At 45.0% G+C, this 13,615-nt stretch overlaps 1 protein-coding gene across 1 annotated transcript in view; it reads left to right on the top strand.

Annotated features, from left to right (window-relative positions):
- LOC144695447 (E3 ubiquitin-protein ligase TRIM69-like) overlaps nucleotides 1-13,615 on the top strand; it is an 89,325-nt gene that overhangs the window by 62,526 nt on the left and 13,184 nt on the right. The window contains exons 7-11 of the mRNA XM_078566333.1: nucleotides 4,558-5,017; nucleotides 5,108-5,203; nucleotides 5,297-5,530; nucleotides 6,568-6,590; nucleotides 10,465-10,583. Of these exons, the coding sequence (XP_078422459.1) occupies nucleotides 4,558-5,017; nucleotides 5,108-5,203; nucleotides 5,297-5,530; nucleotides 6,568-6,590; nucleotides 10,465-10,583 (932 nt within the window). The remainder of the gene's footprint in view (nucleotides 1-4,557; nucleotides 5,018-5,107; nucleotides 5,204-5,296; nucleotides 5,531-6,567; nucleotides 6,591-10,464; nucleotides 10,584-13,615) is intronic.

Here is a 13,615-nt window from a genome sequence, read left to right as displayed (position 1 = left end):
ATGATAAATATTGGTACAAATGACATAGGTAAAAAAAAAGGTTGAGGTCCTAAAAGTAGAATATAGGAGAGTTCTGAAGTAATTTGAAAAGTCGGACCTCAAAGGTTGTGATCTTAGGATTACTACCAGTGCCACGTGCTAGCCAGAGTAGAAATAGCAGGATATTTCGAATGAATACGTGGCTGAGGTGATGGTGTGAGGAGGAGTGTTTCACATTCTTGGGACATTGGGTCCGGTTCTGGGGCACGTGGGGCCAGTACAAACTGGACAGGTAGCACCTGGGCAGGACCGGGACTGATGTCCTGGGGGGAATATTAGCAAGAGTGGTTGGGTAGTGTTTAAACTAAAATATCAAGGGGATGGGAACCTATGCAAGGAGTCAGAGGAGGGGGGATTATGGACAATAACAAAAGACAGAAAGGGGAATAAGAAAAGAGATAGAGAAATCAATGGCAAGAATCAAGCAGGGCCTCAGTGAAAAATAATGGGAATGGGACAAGTAATGTTAAAAAGATAAGCCTTAAGGTTTTGTGCCTTAACACAAGAAGCATTCGCAATAAAGTGGGTCAATTAATTAATAGATGTAAACAGGTATGATATAGTCGTGATTTCGGAGACATGGCTGCACGGTGGACAGGGATGGGACCTGAACATCCAGGGGTATTTAGGAGGGACAGACAAAAATAAAAAGATGGTTGAGTTGCATTGCTGGTTAAAGAGGAAATTAATGCAATAGTGAGGGGAGATATTAGCTCCAACGATGTGGAACCTGTATGTGTAGAGCTGAGAAACACTAAGGGGCAAAGAACGTTGGTAGGGTTTTTATATAGATCCCCAAATTGAAGCGGTGATGTTGGGACTAGCATTAAACAGGAAATTAGAGAGGCATGCAATAAAGGAACGTCTGTAATTATGGATGACTTTAATCTGCATTTAGATTGGGCCAACCAAATTAGTAACAATTCCATAGAGGAGGAATTCCCGGCGTGTATTTGGGATGGTTTTCTAGATCAATACGTTGAGGAACCAACTAGAGAACAGGCCATCCTAGGCATGGTATTCTGTAATGAGAAAGGAATTATTGGCAATCTAGTTGTGCGATGCCCCTTGGGGATGCGTGACCATAATATGATAGAATTCCTCATCAAGCTGGAGAGTGATGTAGCTGAGTCTGAGACTAGGGTCCAGAATCTCAATAAAGGAAACTACGATGGTATGAGACGTAAGTTGGCTCTGATGGATTGGGAAAACTTACTTAAAGGGATGATGGTGGATAGGTAATGACAAATATTCAAAGAGCGCATGGGTGAACTGCAAGAATTTTTTTATTCCTAAACAAAAACAAAAATACCTGCAAAAACTCAGCAGGTCTGACAGCATCTGTGGAGAGGAACACAGTTAACGCTTCAAGTCCACATGGCTCTTCATCAGAACTAAGGAAAAATAGAAAAGAGGTGAAATATAAGCTGGTTTGGGGGTGGGGTTGGGGGGCGGGGGTGGGGTGGGGACAGGTAGAGCTGGATAGAGGGCCAGTGATAGGTGGAGATAACCAAAAGATGCCATAGACAAAAGAACAAAGGGGTGTTGACGGTGGTGATATTTGCTAAGAAATGTGCGAATGGTTAAATTAAGGGTAGAAAGCAGGGCGATCAAGTGACAGAAAACCCGAGTGGGGGTGGGGTGGGGGTAAGGGATCGAAATAGGCTAAAAGGTAGAGGTAAAATAATGGATGGAAATACATTTAAAAATAATGGAGGACGAGACAGACTAGATGCAGGAAGGATGTTCTCGATGGTGGGGGAGTCCAGGATCAGGGGTCACAGTCTGAGGATACCGGGTAGACCATTTAGGACTGAGATGAGGATGAATTTCTTCACTCAGGGAGTGGTGAGCCTGTGGAATTCGCTACCACAGAAAGCAGTTGAGGCCAAAACATTGTATGTTTTCTAGAAGGAGTAAGATATAGCTCAATACCCGACAGGGATCCAAGGATATGGGGAGAAAGCGGGAGCAGGCTATTGAGTTGGATGATCAGCCATGATCATAATGAATGGCGGAGCATTCTCGAAGGGTCCAATGGCCAACTCCTGCTCCTACTTTCTATGTTTCTTTGTTTACTAGGCTCTTCTTCGGAACTGATATTCTGTTAGCAGGTGGCAGTGCTGCACTTTGTATGAATAAAAGAGACGATCACACAGAGTCTGAACCCATCCCAGAAACTGACTGCACCCGAAATTCATTACTCGCAAGTGCAGTAACCGCCGTTTTTCAGGGAAATGAATGAGTCATATTACACCCAGCACGACCCTACAGAAAGGAAATTAGATGAATTACAGGTTAATCTGTCCTTGGTGGCGTTGGTTGAGATAGGAATGTTGTCCAGGGCACCGGGAGAACTTCCCTGCTCCACTTTACCGTGGGATCTGAAACTCCCACTTGAGGCCTTGGTTGAGTGTCTCATTGGAAGGTCTCAGGCTGTCGGAGGGGGACAGGAAAAGGATTGGAACGTTCAGCCGCCTGAATCCCTTCCACCTTTCGATTAGATATGACTGACATGTACCTCAACTCCATTTATCCGCCTCAGCTCCGTATGTTTTGATACCCTGGAAAATTACATTATTCCCAGTATTCCCCCTTAAAGGAGAGACAATTCCACATTTCCCCGACACTTGGAGGCGAAAAGTTGCTTCGAGATTTCACTCCTGAATGGCCTCGGTCAAATTTTAATGATGATGACAGAACTCTCCTCATGTTGATGATGGGTGACAGTATTTTCCAAAATCGAGTCGAATTCCGACCGGTGGGGAGGAATGTCTCCAATGACAGAAACTTCCCAGGTGTTCCCATCGTTGAAATGAATGTCAGTAATTTCCGCTGGGCTGTGTAAGGGGTGTTCATGTCCCCCAGGCCAGATTGTCCTTTCTGTGCCCCACACAGGAGCTGTTTAACACCCAGACAGTGACATTAAAATCCAATGTTCAATACTGTCAAATGTATGAAACATTTTGCGCTAGAATATCAGACAATATCTCTGCAATAAAACAAGACATTTTTTTTTTCCAATCGACATTGATCTCTCCACTTCCCCTCTGCCGCCTTAACTCTTTGGCCAGAATTTTTCCGTCGGCGAGTTGGGGGCGGGTCCCGCTCGCCCATCGAGGGCTAAATTCTGACCTATATTTTTCCAACTTTACTGAATTGTCTGTTTATAATCCTGATGTATCTCAAAACTTCAATAGCCTGTGGTTTTCCTTTCTGGCGGAGCACGTGTGTCGGGGGAAGCTCTTCAAGTTTAACCCCAAAAGGATGCCGTTTGATCCCCTCCCATTTTCCATTGGCCTGTCCCACAGCCCTGCCCCCACACCCTGTGATGTCCTTCCTCTTTATCAAGGACTGGGAGGGCAGCACTGCCTGAGACATGAATGCACAGAGCTCAAAATCCCCGAGGCGGAGTTTGAATATCTTTTTTTCTATTTCCGAAACTAAACCTTATTTTCTCAAGCATTTACAAAGAAACTCCAAATACATTCTGCATAAAAACATATTTCAAGCCTCCTTGTTAATGCATTAATGCTCTCGACCTCAGCCGCATCATGTGGCAGCGAGTTACACATTGTGACCAATCGCCAGATGGACAAATTCTCCCTAATAATGGGGGAAATAAGTCACCCCAAAGCTTTCCTGCATCAGTTGAGGTGTCCCTGGGAAGGATCCATGAAGCACAGAGGCCTGTGCTACAGAGTTACCTGGGAGGAGACGCCCTCGCCAGTAAATCCGCTGCTTCATCTCTCCACACTCCTGCAAAGAAACATTCCGGAAACAAGTGAAAAATATCTAATTTTAGTGCCATCTGTCAGCTGTGGCTCGTTGGTAGCTTATTTACCTCTGAATCAGAAAGTGGTGGGATCGCGTCTCATTCCAGATGCTTCGGTACAGAACTCAGACTTGTTCTCATGTTGACTGATGTATTTTCCAACGTGACACCAGTGACTCCCCTTCTAAAGTACTTCCTCTGCTTCAAAGCGCGTTGGGGCGTCCAGCGGCTGCGAAAGGCGCTATTAAAACATAAGATTTTCTTTTATTAAATATAAAGTAACTTGACAGGTCGAACCCTCTAAATTCTCTGTATCTATCTCTCGATATGCTTTCTTGAAGTTATGGTACTTTTTGCCTTAGTGTGAGCGACTGCAATCAGGAATGCATTTTAAGGATCTGGATCTCACAACTTGTTTCACCAGAGGGTTTGTAATCGGCAGCGAGTTCAGACTGGAGAGAAGTGCAATGGAATCTCGATTCCACCGATTTCCCCCTCCTCTCTCCCTCCCTCTCTCTCTTTCTCTCTCCACTGTCAACATTCCCTGGAGCCCAACCCGCCCTCGACAGGTTTCAATTATTCCCCTCCGTGCTTCAACTCTGCTTTTCCCCCTTTAGACTGGGCGTGTTATGTTTACTGTCCTGTGTGAAAGTCGCGAGGACTTAGACTACGAAGGAATAATAATTCCCTGAGGATCGAAGTGAACGTTATAAGAAATAAGCTGAACTGAGGGTGTGCGGCAGCAACATCGAAACTGAAAGCGGTTTGAATCAGGAAGTGCTGAGTGTGAACATGGCTTTCAGAAAACAGGTCCAGAGTTTGACCGAGGAGGCAATTTGTTCCATTTGCCTTGATTTCTTCACTGATCCGGTTTCACTGCAGTGTGGACACAACTTCTGCCGCTCCTGTATCACCCAGTGTTGGGAAAAGAAGGAGAAAAACTCCTGCCCGGAATGTAGAGAGGAGTTTCCAGAAAGAAACCTCAGGGCGAATCGGGCCTTAGCGAATCTGGCCGAGAAAGTTCGAAAATTAAAGCTGGATCTGAAAGAGAAGGAAAGCAAACTTCACTGTGAGAAACACCAGGAAGAACTGAAGCTGTTTTGTGAAACTGACAAGAAATTGATCTGTGTGATTTGTAGAGATTCGCGGGAACACAAATCTCACAACTTCCTACCGATTAAAGAAGCTGTTGAAATCTACAAGGTAAAAGGGGATATATTTTCTAAGTTGATAGTTATATCATATTTTCATGGTCTAACACTTCAATTCTGTGATTTTCTCTCCCAATCCCAGGGTCAGCTGAAATCTTCCTTAGATTCTCTCACACAGAAGAAATCGGCGGTTCTAGAAACGGAACAGAAACAGAAGCGGAAGATTTCCGAAGTCAGGGTAAGGTCTCCCTGTGCTGGTTTTCTGGGATCTCGGTCAGTTTTGCGCCCTTTATCGCGGGACATTAATTATGTTTCACATTTCATTTGGTAGGAACAGTCGAGCAGTCTGCAGACCCACATCACATCCGAGTTCACTAAAATGCATCAGATTCTCACTGATAAAGAGCAGCGACTACTCAGAGATCTCAGGGAAGAAGAGGAGAGGATTCTAGAAAGAATGGAGAAAAACCTTCGAGAGATTGAGGAGAATTTAAATTCTATTGAAGAGAAGCTCTCAAAGTTGCAGAAACAGACGGAGCAAAAGGTCGAGTTGATATTTTTAAAGGTGAGGGAATATATTGCGGGTCAGTTCAATGAAACTTCACAGTCACAAAATAACTGATAACTGTGGAATAAATATCGAATTTACTGAATAAATAAAAACTGAGTTAAGCACATTTCTGCGGTCTCCCCGAAATAATCGGCTTCCACATTGCCTGCAGATTCCCGAGAATACCTGTAACCTCCAGAGAATCAGTTTTCTTGATCTTCACACTTGCTTTGTGATTATTTCCGCGTTGCCAAGTTTAATTTTCACCTGGACCGCCCATTGTAATCCAGTTCCAGTTCATGTTGTGAGTGTGTGGGTGTGTCTGGTACGGTGTGTGAGAGTCACTGTGTCTGTGAGCGGGACTGATGTTGAGTTCCAGTTTATTTGACTCTCCACAACCTTCCTGCCAAAATGCACCACTTTACACTTCCGTGTTGAATCTAACATGCTCTGAGTCTGCTCATTTCACCAGCCGCCCTGTTTATGTCCTCCTGAAATGTGTGCGGTTCTGGGTACCTCTTAACAGAAAAGTAATTGAATTAGAGAGGGTACAGAGGAGATTTACAAGGATGTTACTAGGACTAGAAAATTGCAGCTATGAGGAAAGATTGGAAAGGCTGGGGTTGTTCTCCCTGGGACAGAGGAGACTGAGAGGAGATTTGAGATAAACCGAATTGTGAGGGGCCTGATAGAGTGGGTGGGGAAGGGCCTATTTACTTAGCAGAGAGGTCAGTGACCAGGGGGCACAGATTTAAAGTGCATAGAAAGATGAGAGGGAAGATGATGAAAAACCTTTACACCCAGGCGGTTATGGGATCTGGAACTCACTGCAGAAACCCTCAGCTCATTTACAAGCTGTCTGGATATTGACATGAAGTGCTGTAAACTGCAGGGCTGGGGATCAAATGATGCAAAGTGCGATGAGGCTGGGTGGCTTGTTTTTCATCTGGCGCAGACAGGATGGGCCGACTGGCCTCTTTCTGTGCCATAAACTTTCTATGATTCTAAATCTGTTACTGTTCTCCTCACTGTTCGTGATTCATTTATTTCAGGAGGAAGCTTGTCGGAAGAGAAGGTAGGACATGTTTTCTGCTGAAACTCTGCACAATTTGGTAAAATAACTCAGAAAGGTTTTGTTATGAATTTCTTTTCTACTTACAATCGCAACATTAAAGTGCCGTTCATCGGGCGACAATAACTCTGCTTATGGTTTAAGCACTAGTCTTTTATTTTGTTGACATGTTTTATTGCAGATATTAAATTAGATTTCTTATAACTGGTCCGCATGATTGTATTAAATTGCAAGATGCCATGCAGTCCTGAAGTGCTCACTTGCAGGCTGCAGACTGCTGTTAGTGCGGCTGTGGCCTTCCGACTGACCCCGAGAGAGCCACACCGTCCATGTTTCCATGGTGTCGACCATCCATGTCCCTGCAAGGCTCCAGACCAAACCGAGACAGTCACATGTTAAGTGGGAACAGGTTTTGTTTTTATTCCAGTATAGAACCTTGACCTGTATCCTTAACACCGACAAGACAGACCCAGCAGAGGTGGCGGCACTGTGGTATAAAATTTGGAGGGAGTTGCCCTGGGAGTACTTAACATCGACTCAGAACCCGATGAAGTTTCATGGCATCGGGTGAAATATGGCCAAGGAAACATACTGATGATGACCACGTAGCAACCCGTTTGCCAACACCCTCCCCCCACCCCTCCCTCACATACTCTTTGGCTGATGAATCAGTACTCTTCCATGTTGAACGCCACTTGGAAGAAGCACTGAGAGTGGCAAGGGTGCAGGATATACACTGGATCGGGCACTTCAGTGACCATCACCAAGAGTGACTCGTTAATGGAACTCCCTCCCTAACAGCACTGTGGCTGTACCTACACCACATGGCATGCAGCAGTTCAAGAAGTCAGCTCACCACCAACTTTTCAAGGGCAATTAGTGATGGGCAGTAAATGCTGGCCTAGCCAGCGATGCCCACATCTCATGAATGATTTTTTCATAAAGCCCCACTACTGGCCGAGCTGGCTATGTCCCAAAGGACATAGCTGCTAGACTGGGTATGTGGCAGGTGATGAGGTAACCAACAAGAGGATAAAAACGTACTTGATCTCATCGTCACCAATCTGCCTACCGCACATGCATCTGTTTATGACTGCAGCAGTAGGAGGGACCACTGCACAGTCCTTGTGGAGATGAACTCCTGCCTTCAGATTGATGATACCCTCATTCAAAATTGGGCATCCATGAGGCGCTGCTGGCCATCAGCAGCAGCAGATTTGTACTAAACCACACTCTGCGACCTTATGGCTCAGCATATCCTGCACTCGACTATTATCTCCAAGGCAGGGAATTAACCCTGGTTGAATAAGAGTGCAAGAGGGCATGCCGGAAGCAGGACTATGCATGCCTAAAAATGAGGTGTCAACATGGTGAAGCTACAACCCAGGGCTCCTTGCATGTCAAACAGCGGAAGCAGCAATGGATAGACAGAGATAAGTGATCTCACAACCAATGGATCAGATCAAAGCTTTGCAGTCCTGCTACATCCAGCGTTGCATGGCGGTGGACAATTAATCGACTAACGTAAGGAGAAGAGTCCACAAATACCCCACCCTCAATGATGGGGAGCCCAGCGCATCAGTGCAAATGATTAAGGCTGAAGTATTTGCAACCATCTTCAGCAAGATGTGCCCAGTGGATGACCCATCTCGCCCTTCTCCAGAAGTCCGCAGCATCACCGATGCCTGTCTTCAGCCAATTTGATTCACTCCACGTAATATTAAGAAATGGCTGAAGGCACTGGATACTGCAAAGGCCATGGGGCTTGACAATATTCTGGCCATAGTACTAAAGGCTTGTGCTCCAGGACTTATCGCACCCCTAGCGAAGCTGTTCCAGTACAACTGGCATGTACCCGGCAATGTGGAAAATTGCTCAGGTATATCATGTACACAAAAAGCAGGACAAATCTAACCTGGCCAAGTACTGCCTCGTAGGTCTACTCTCGATCATCAGTGAAGTGACGGAAGGGGTCTTCAACATTGCTATCAAATGGCACTTACTAAGCAATAACCTTCTCACTGACGCTCAGTTTGGGTTCTGCCAGGGTTGCTCAGCTCCTGACCTCATTTTAATCTTGGTTCAAGCATGGGCAGCAGAGCTGAACTCCAGAGCTGAGGTGAGAGTGACTGAACATTACATAATTTGACCGAGTGTGGCATCAAGGAACCCTAGCAAAACTGGAGTCAATAGTAATCGGAGGAAAACTCTCCACTGGTTTGAGTCATAACTATCTCAAAAGAAGATGCTAGTGGTTGTTGGAGGTCAATTATCTCATTTCCAGGAAATCACTGTAGGAGTTCTTCAGGGCACTGTCTTATGCCCAACCATCTTCAACTGCTTCATCATTGACCTTCCGTCCATCATAAGTGGTCAGAAGTGGGGACTTTCGCTGATGATTGCATTATGTTCAGCACCATTTGTTACTCCTCAGATACTGAAGCACTCCATGTCCAAATGCAGCAAGACCTAAACAATATCCAGGCTTGGGCTGACAACTGGCGAGTAACATTTTCCCCACACAAGTGCCAGGCAATGGCTATCACCAACATGAGAGAATCTAACCATCGCCACTTGATATTCCGTCGCTTGCTATTACCATTACAGAATCCCCCACTATCAACATCCTGAGGGATACCATTGAGCACAAACTGAACTGGACTAACCATATAAATACAATGGCTATAAGCACAGGTCAGAGGCTAGGAATCCTGCGATGAGTAACTCAGCCTGCCCATCACCTACAAGCCACATTTCAGGAGCATGAAGAACTTTCCACTTGCCTGGATGAGTGCGGCTCCGCTAACATTCAAAAAGTTTGACATCATCCAGGACAATGCAGCCCACTTGACTGACACCCCATCCACAATCATTAACTCTCTCCACCACCAACGAACAGTGGCAGCAGTGTGTACCATCTACTAGATGCACTGCAGGAACTCACCATGCCTCCTTAGACAACACCTTCCAAATCCATGACTGCTACCATCTAGAAAGACACGTGCAGAAGATGTGTGGGAGCACCACTAATTGGAAGCTCCCCTCCAAGCCACTCACCATCCTGACTTAGAACTATATCATTATTCCTTCACTGCCACTGGATCAAATTCCTGGAACGCCCTCTCTTACAGCACTGTGGGTGTACCTAGACCACTTGGACTGCAGGGGTTCAAGAAGGCAGCTCACAACCACCTTCTAAAGGGACAGTTAGTGATTGGCAATAAATGCTGGGCTATCCAGCGAAGCCCACTCCATGTGAATGAATGAAAAAGATCAACGCAATAGCAGAAACGTGCTTTAAGATATAAAGCAATATTTGCACCAAAACAAAAGGAGATATTAATACCAAAGATGAGGTACATTTTAAAAGTCTTAAAGGAAGAAAGAGAAATAGAGAGGCAGAAAGGTTTAGAGAAGGAATTTCAGAGCTCAGGGCCTCGGCAGATGAAGGTCCAGCTGCCAATGGTGAAGTGATTAAAATCAGGGATATTCAATTGGCCAGAAGTAGAGGAGAGCAGGTGTCTCGGAGAGTTGGGTTGATGTTTTCAACCTTTGCTTTTATTCTACAAGCTTTGTTTGTAATAGAGCAAGTGGACAGGCTAAATGTTCATCTTTTCCTGTGATCTGTGATATACAAGCAACTAATTTGTTATCAGGCTGTGGGCCTTCTGCAGGACATGAGTGTTTCCATCCTCTGCCCTTGCGTTTCCAAGTTATCTTTTGCTCAGTTATAGAGAGAAATTTCACTTTCTATCACATTTGTTCTAATATGAAAAATGCTGAAAGATATGCATTTTGGGGTAGCTTCACCATTTAAATCATGTCTAAAATGCTCAAATGGGATGAATTTATAGCATTAATTCGTTGATATTTACAGGATTAGTTATGACACTCCGAAACTCTCAGTAGCAGATGTTGCAGACCTGTCTATCAGAAAGTTCATAGGACCTTTACAGTACAGAGCTTGGTGGGAAATGATCAATTCCATTGACCCTGGTAAAACTTTTATATTAATTTTCCTAACTATAATTCCAGTTGTGATGGAAATAAATGAGCTCCAAAGTTCCAGGGGTGTGAGGGAAACAGGAAATCCAACGTTCCTCCAGTGAGGGGTTGTGGTCGTATGATCATCATAAGATTATAAGAAATAGGAGCAGCAGGAGGCCTTTTGGCCCATTAAACCTGTCCCGCCATTTGATAAGATCATGGCTCATCTAACTGTGGCTTTAACTGCCCTTTTTCCCTGTTCCCTATAGCCCTTAACTCCACTGTCGTTCAAAATTATGTCTAATTCAGCCCTGAGTCTATACAACAGTCTCTTCTCCATTGCTGTATGTGGAACAGAATTCCAAAGGCTAACATCCCTCAAAGAGAAGAAATTCCTTCTCATCTCTATCTCAAAAGGGAGACAGACCCCTGATTTATAAACCATGTCCACTGCTTCTAGATACCCCCACAAGAGGAATCATCCTCCCACTATCAACACTATCAAGCTCCCTCAGAATCACATATGTTTCGCTAAGATCACCTCTAATTTTTCTAAACTTCAAGAGTATAGGGTTAAATGTCTCAACCATTCTTCATCAGACAACTCCTTCATCCAGGAATCAGCCTAGCGAACCTTCCCTGAACTGCTTCGAAGACATAAATATAATTCCCTTAAGTAAGGAAATGAAAACTGTGAAGTGAAAGTCAACATTGTCCCAGAGGACCATTGGCTGCGCTCTCATTAGAGAGAGACGACTGGTGGTGAGTTTAACCTGAGGGTCACCACACCTCAGGTGTGGGGTGAGGTTGAAAAGGCAGGGCCTTCATGGATGTTCAAAACCTCTCCACACATGAACAATTCCTCCCCCTCCCCCACTCTTTAGGTTAAAGTCCTCTCCACAGACCTAGTTGTACAATTTGCCAGGACACTGGTTCCAGCGTGGTTCAAGTGAAGGCCATTCTAATAGTTTCACTCACTTTTTCCCCAGCGTTGGTGCCAGTGCCCCATGAATTGAAACACATTTTTCCAACACCAATCTTTGAGCCACACATCCAATTCTCTGATCGTATTCACTCCATGCCAATCAGCTGATGCCTCAGGCAGAGATTATTACCTTTGAATTTAGTGCCTAACTGCACATACTCTCTCAGTAGAACCTCTTTCTTAGTCCTATCAATATAAGTATCCACGGGGACTATAAGAACTGGATGCTTTTCCTCCCACTCCAAGTTCCTCGCCAGCCCTGAGAGGATTACTTTGACTCTGGCACAGGACATGCAACACAGCCTTTGGAATGCATGCACTTGCCTGAAGTGAAGAGTTTCTATCCCCCTAACTAACCTGTCCCCTACTACAATGACATTCCTTTTTGCATTTGGATAGCTTCCTGCACCACTGTGCCATAGTCAGTTTGCTCATCCTCCCTGCATTCATGCTCTCGTCCACATGAGGTGCCAGGGCTTTGAATCTGTTGGGCAATTGCAAAGGCTGGACTTTCTAACCTGACTTTCTTCCCTTTCCCTGACCACTGAACAAATCGGAATGCCTAAGGGTGTCACTGCCTCCTGGAACAAAATGTGCTGGTAACTTTACCCCTCTCCAGTGCATTGCACTGTCCAAATCACGGATTCCAGTGGATCAGCTCGGAGCTGAGGTTCCTCAAGCTGCAGACACTTACTGCAGATGTGTTTGCCGTGAATCAGACGGGTAGCCTCTGGTTCCCACCTGCTGCAACTGCAACACATCACCTGTCCATCTTTATTTCATTTTTATCTAACTGATTCGATTTCAAGTGGCTCTGGTGGAACGCAAACAGAGGATTATAAGCATTTTATTGCTGTATAAGTGCCACTTGATGTCATTGTCAACATCACATTCTACAACTTGCCTGAAGATTGAGAGTAGGCTGTTGGACCATTGATTGTCTGCATTGTATTTGTCCTGCTTTTTGTCGGCAGGATATACTTGGGCAATTTCCCACATTGTCGAGCAGATGGCTGTGTTGTAAGTCGACTGGAACAATTTGTGTCACTAATTTCAGAGTTAAAATCTTCAGTACTACAGCTGGGATGTTGTTAGTGTCCATTGCCTTTGCTGTATCCAGTGAGTTCATCCCTTACTTGTGATCATGTGCAGTCAGTTGCCTCAGCTGAAGACTGGCATCTATGACATTGGTAACGTTGGAAGGAGACCAAGATGGATCATCAAGGTTTTTGTTTCTCCTGCAGCTGTTGCCCTGATGTGAGATGTGGTGGTTGCCACGAGTACTCAATCAGTGTTAAATCTGCTATGTGAGTGGCACGGATGCAGTTTTAAGGCTAAGAGACTGAAGCTCTACGCTGTCTTCTTAACAGTAGAAAATCAGAGGCTGCACATTATTCTTGACTGCAAGAGGGATTTGGGTGTAATATTAACGAGATGTTTGTGCATTTGCCTAAATCCTTTGTCGACCGCACATGGAGACTTTGGTGGCGTGCTCATCTACTTTATCTCCATTATCAAAGGTGGCAGTAGGCCTCACATAAAAGGTTTGCAACCATAGAATGATAGAAAAGTTACGGCACAGTAAGAGGCCATTCAGGCCATTGTGCCTGCACCAGCCAAAGAAAAAAGAAACTAGCCGCTCATTTTAATCCCAATTTCCAGCTCCTGGTACATAGCTGTGCAGTTTACAACACTTCAGGTGCAGATCCAGGTACCTTTCAAATGAGTTGAGTATTTCAGCCTAAATCACCAACCAGGCCAAGACTTCCAGATGCCCATCACCCTCTGGGCGCAAAATATTTTCCTCATTTCCCCTCTAATCCTTTTACCAATCACCTTACTTCTGTGCCCTGTGGTAACCAGCATCTGATACAGTTCCATCACAACGTCCTTGCCTTGGACTTAAATACCTCATCCAATAAAGAAAAGCATTCCATATGCTTTCTAGACCACTGTACCCACTTGTACTGCCACCTTCCAGGATATGCGGCATGCACGCCAACGTCTCTCACTTCCTCAGCCCCACCTCAAATGCATTACTCACACTTATCCGGAT

The sequence above is a fragment of the Cetorhinus maximus genome, chromosome 21 (genome assembly GCF_964194155.1).
Source record: "Cetorhinus maximus chromosome 21, sCetMax3.hap1.1, whole genome shotgun sequence".
NCBI classification, from domain to species: domain Eukaryota; kingdom Metazoa; phylum Chordata; class Chondrichthyes; order Lamniformes; family Cetorhinidae; genus Cetorhinus; species Cetorhinus maximus.
Note: the sequence above shows the minus strand (reverse complement) of the source record. Positions and strands in the feature narration are given on the sequence as shown.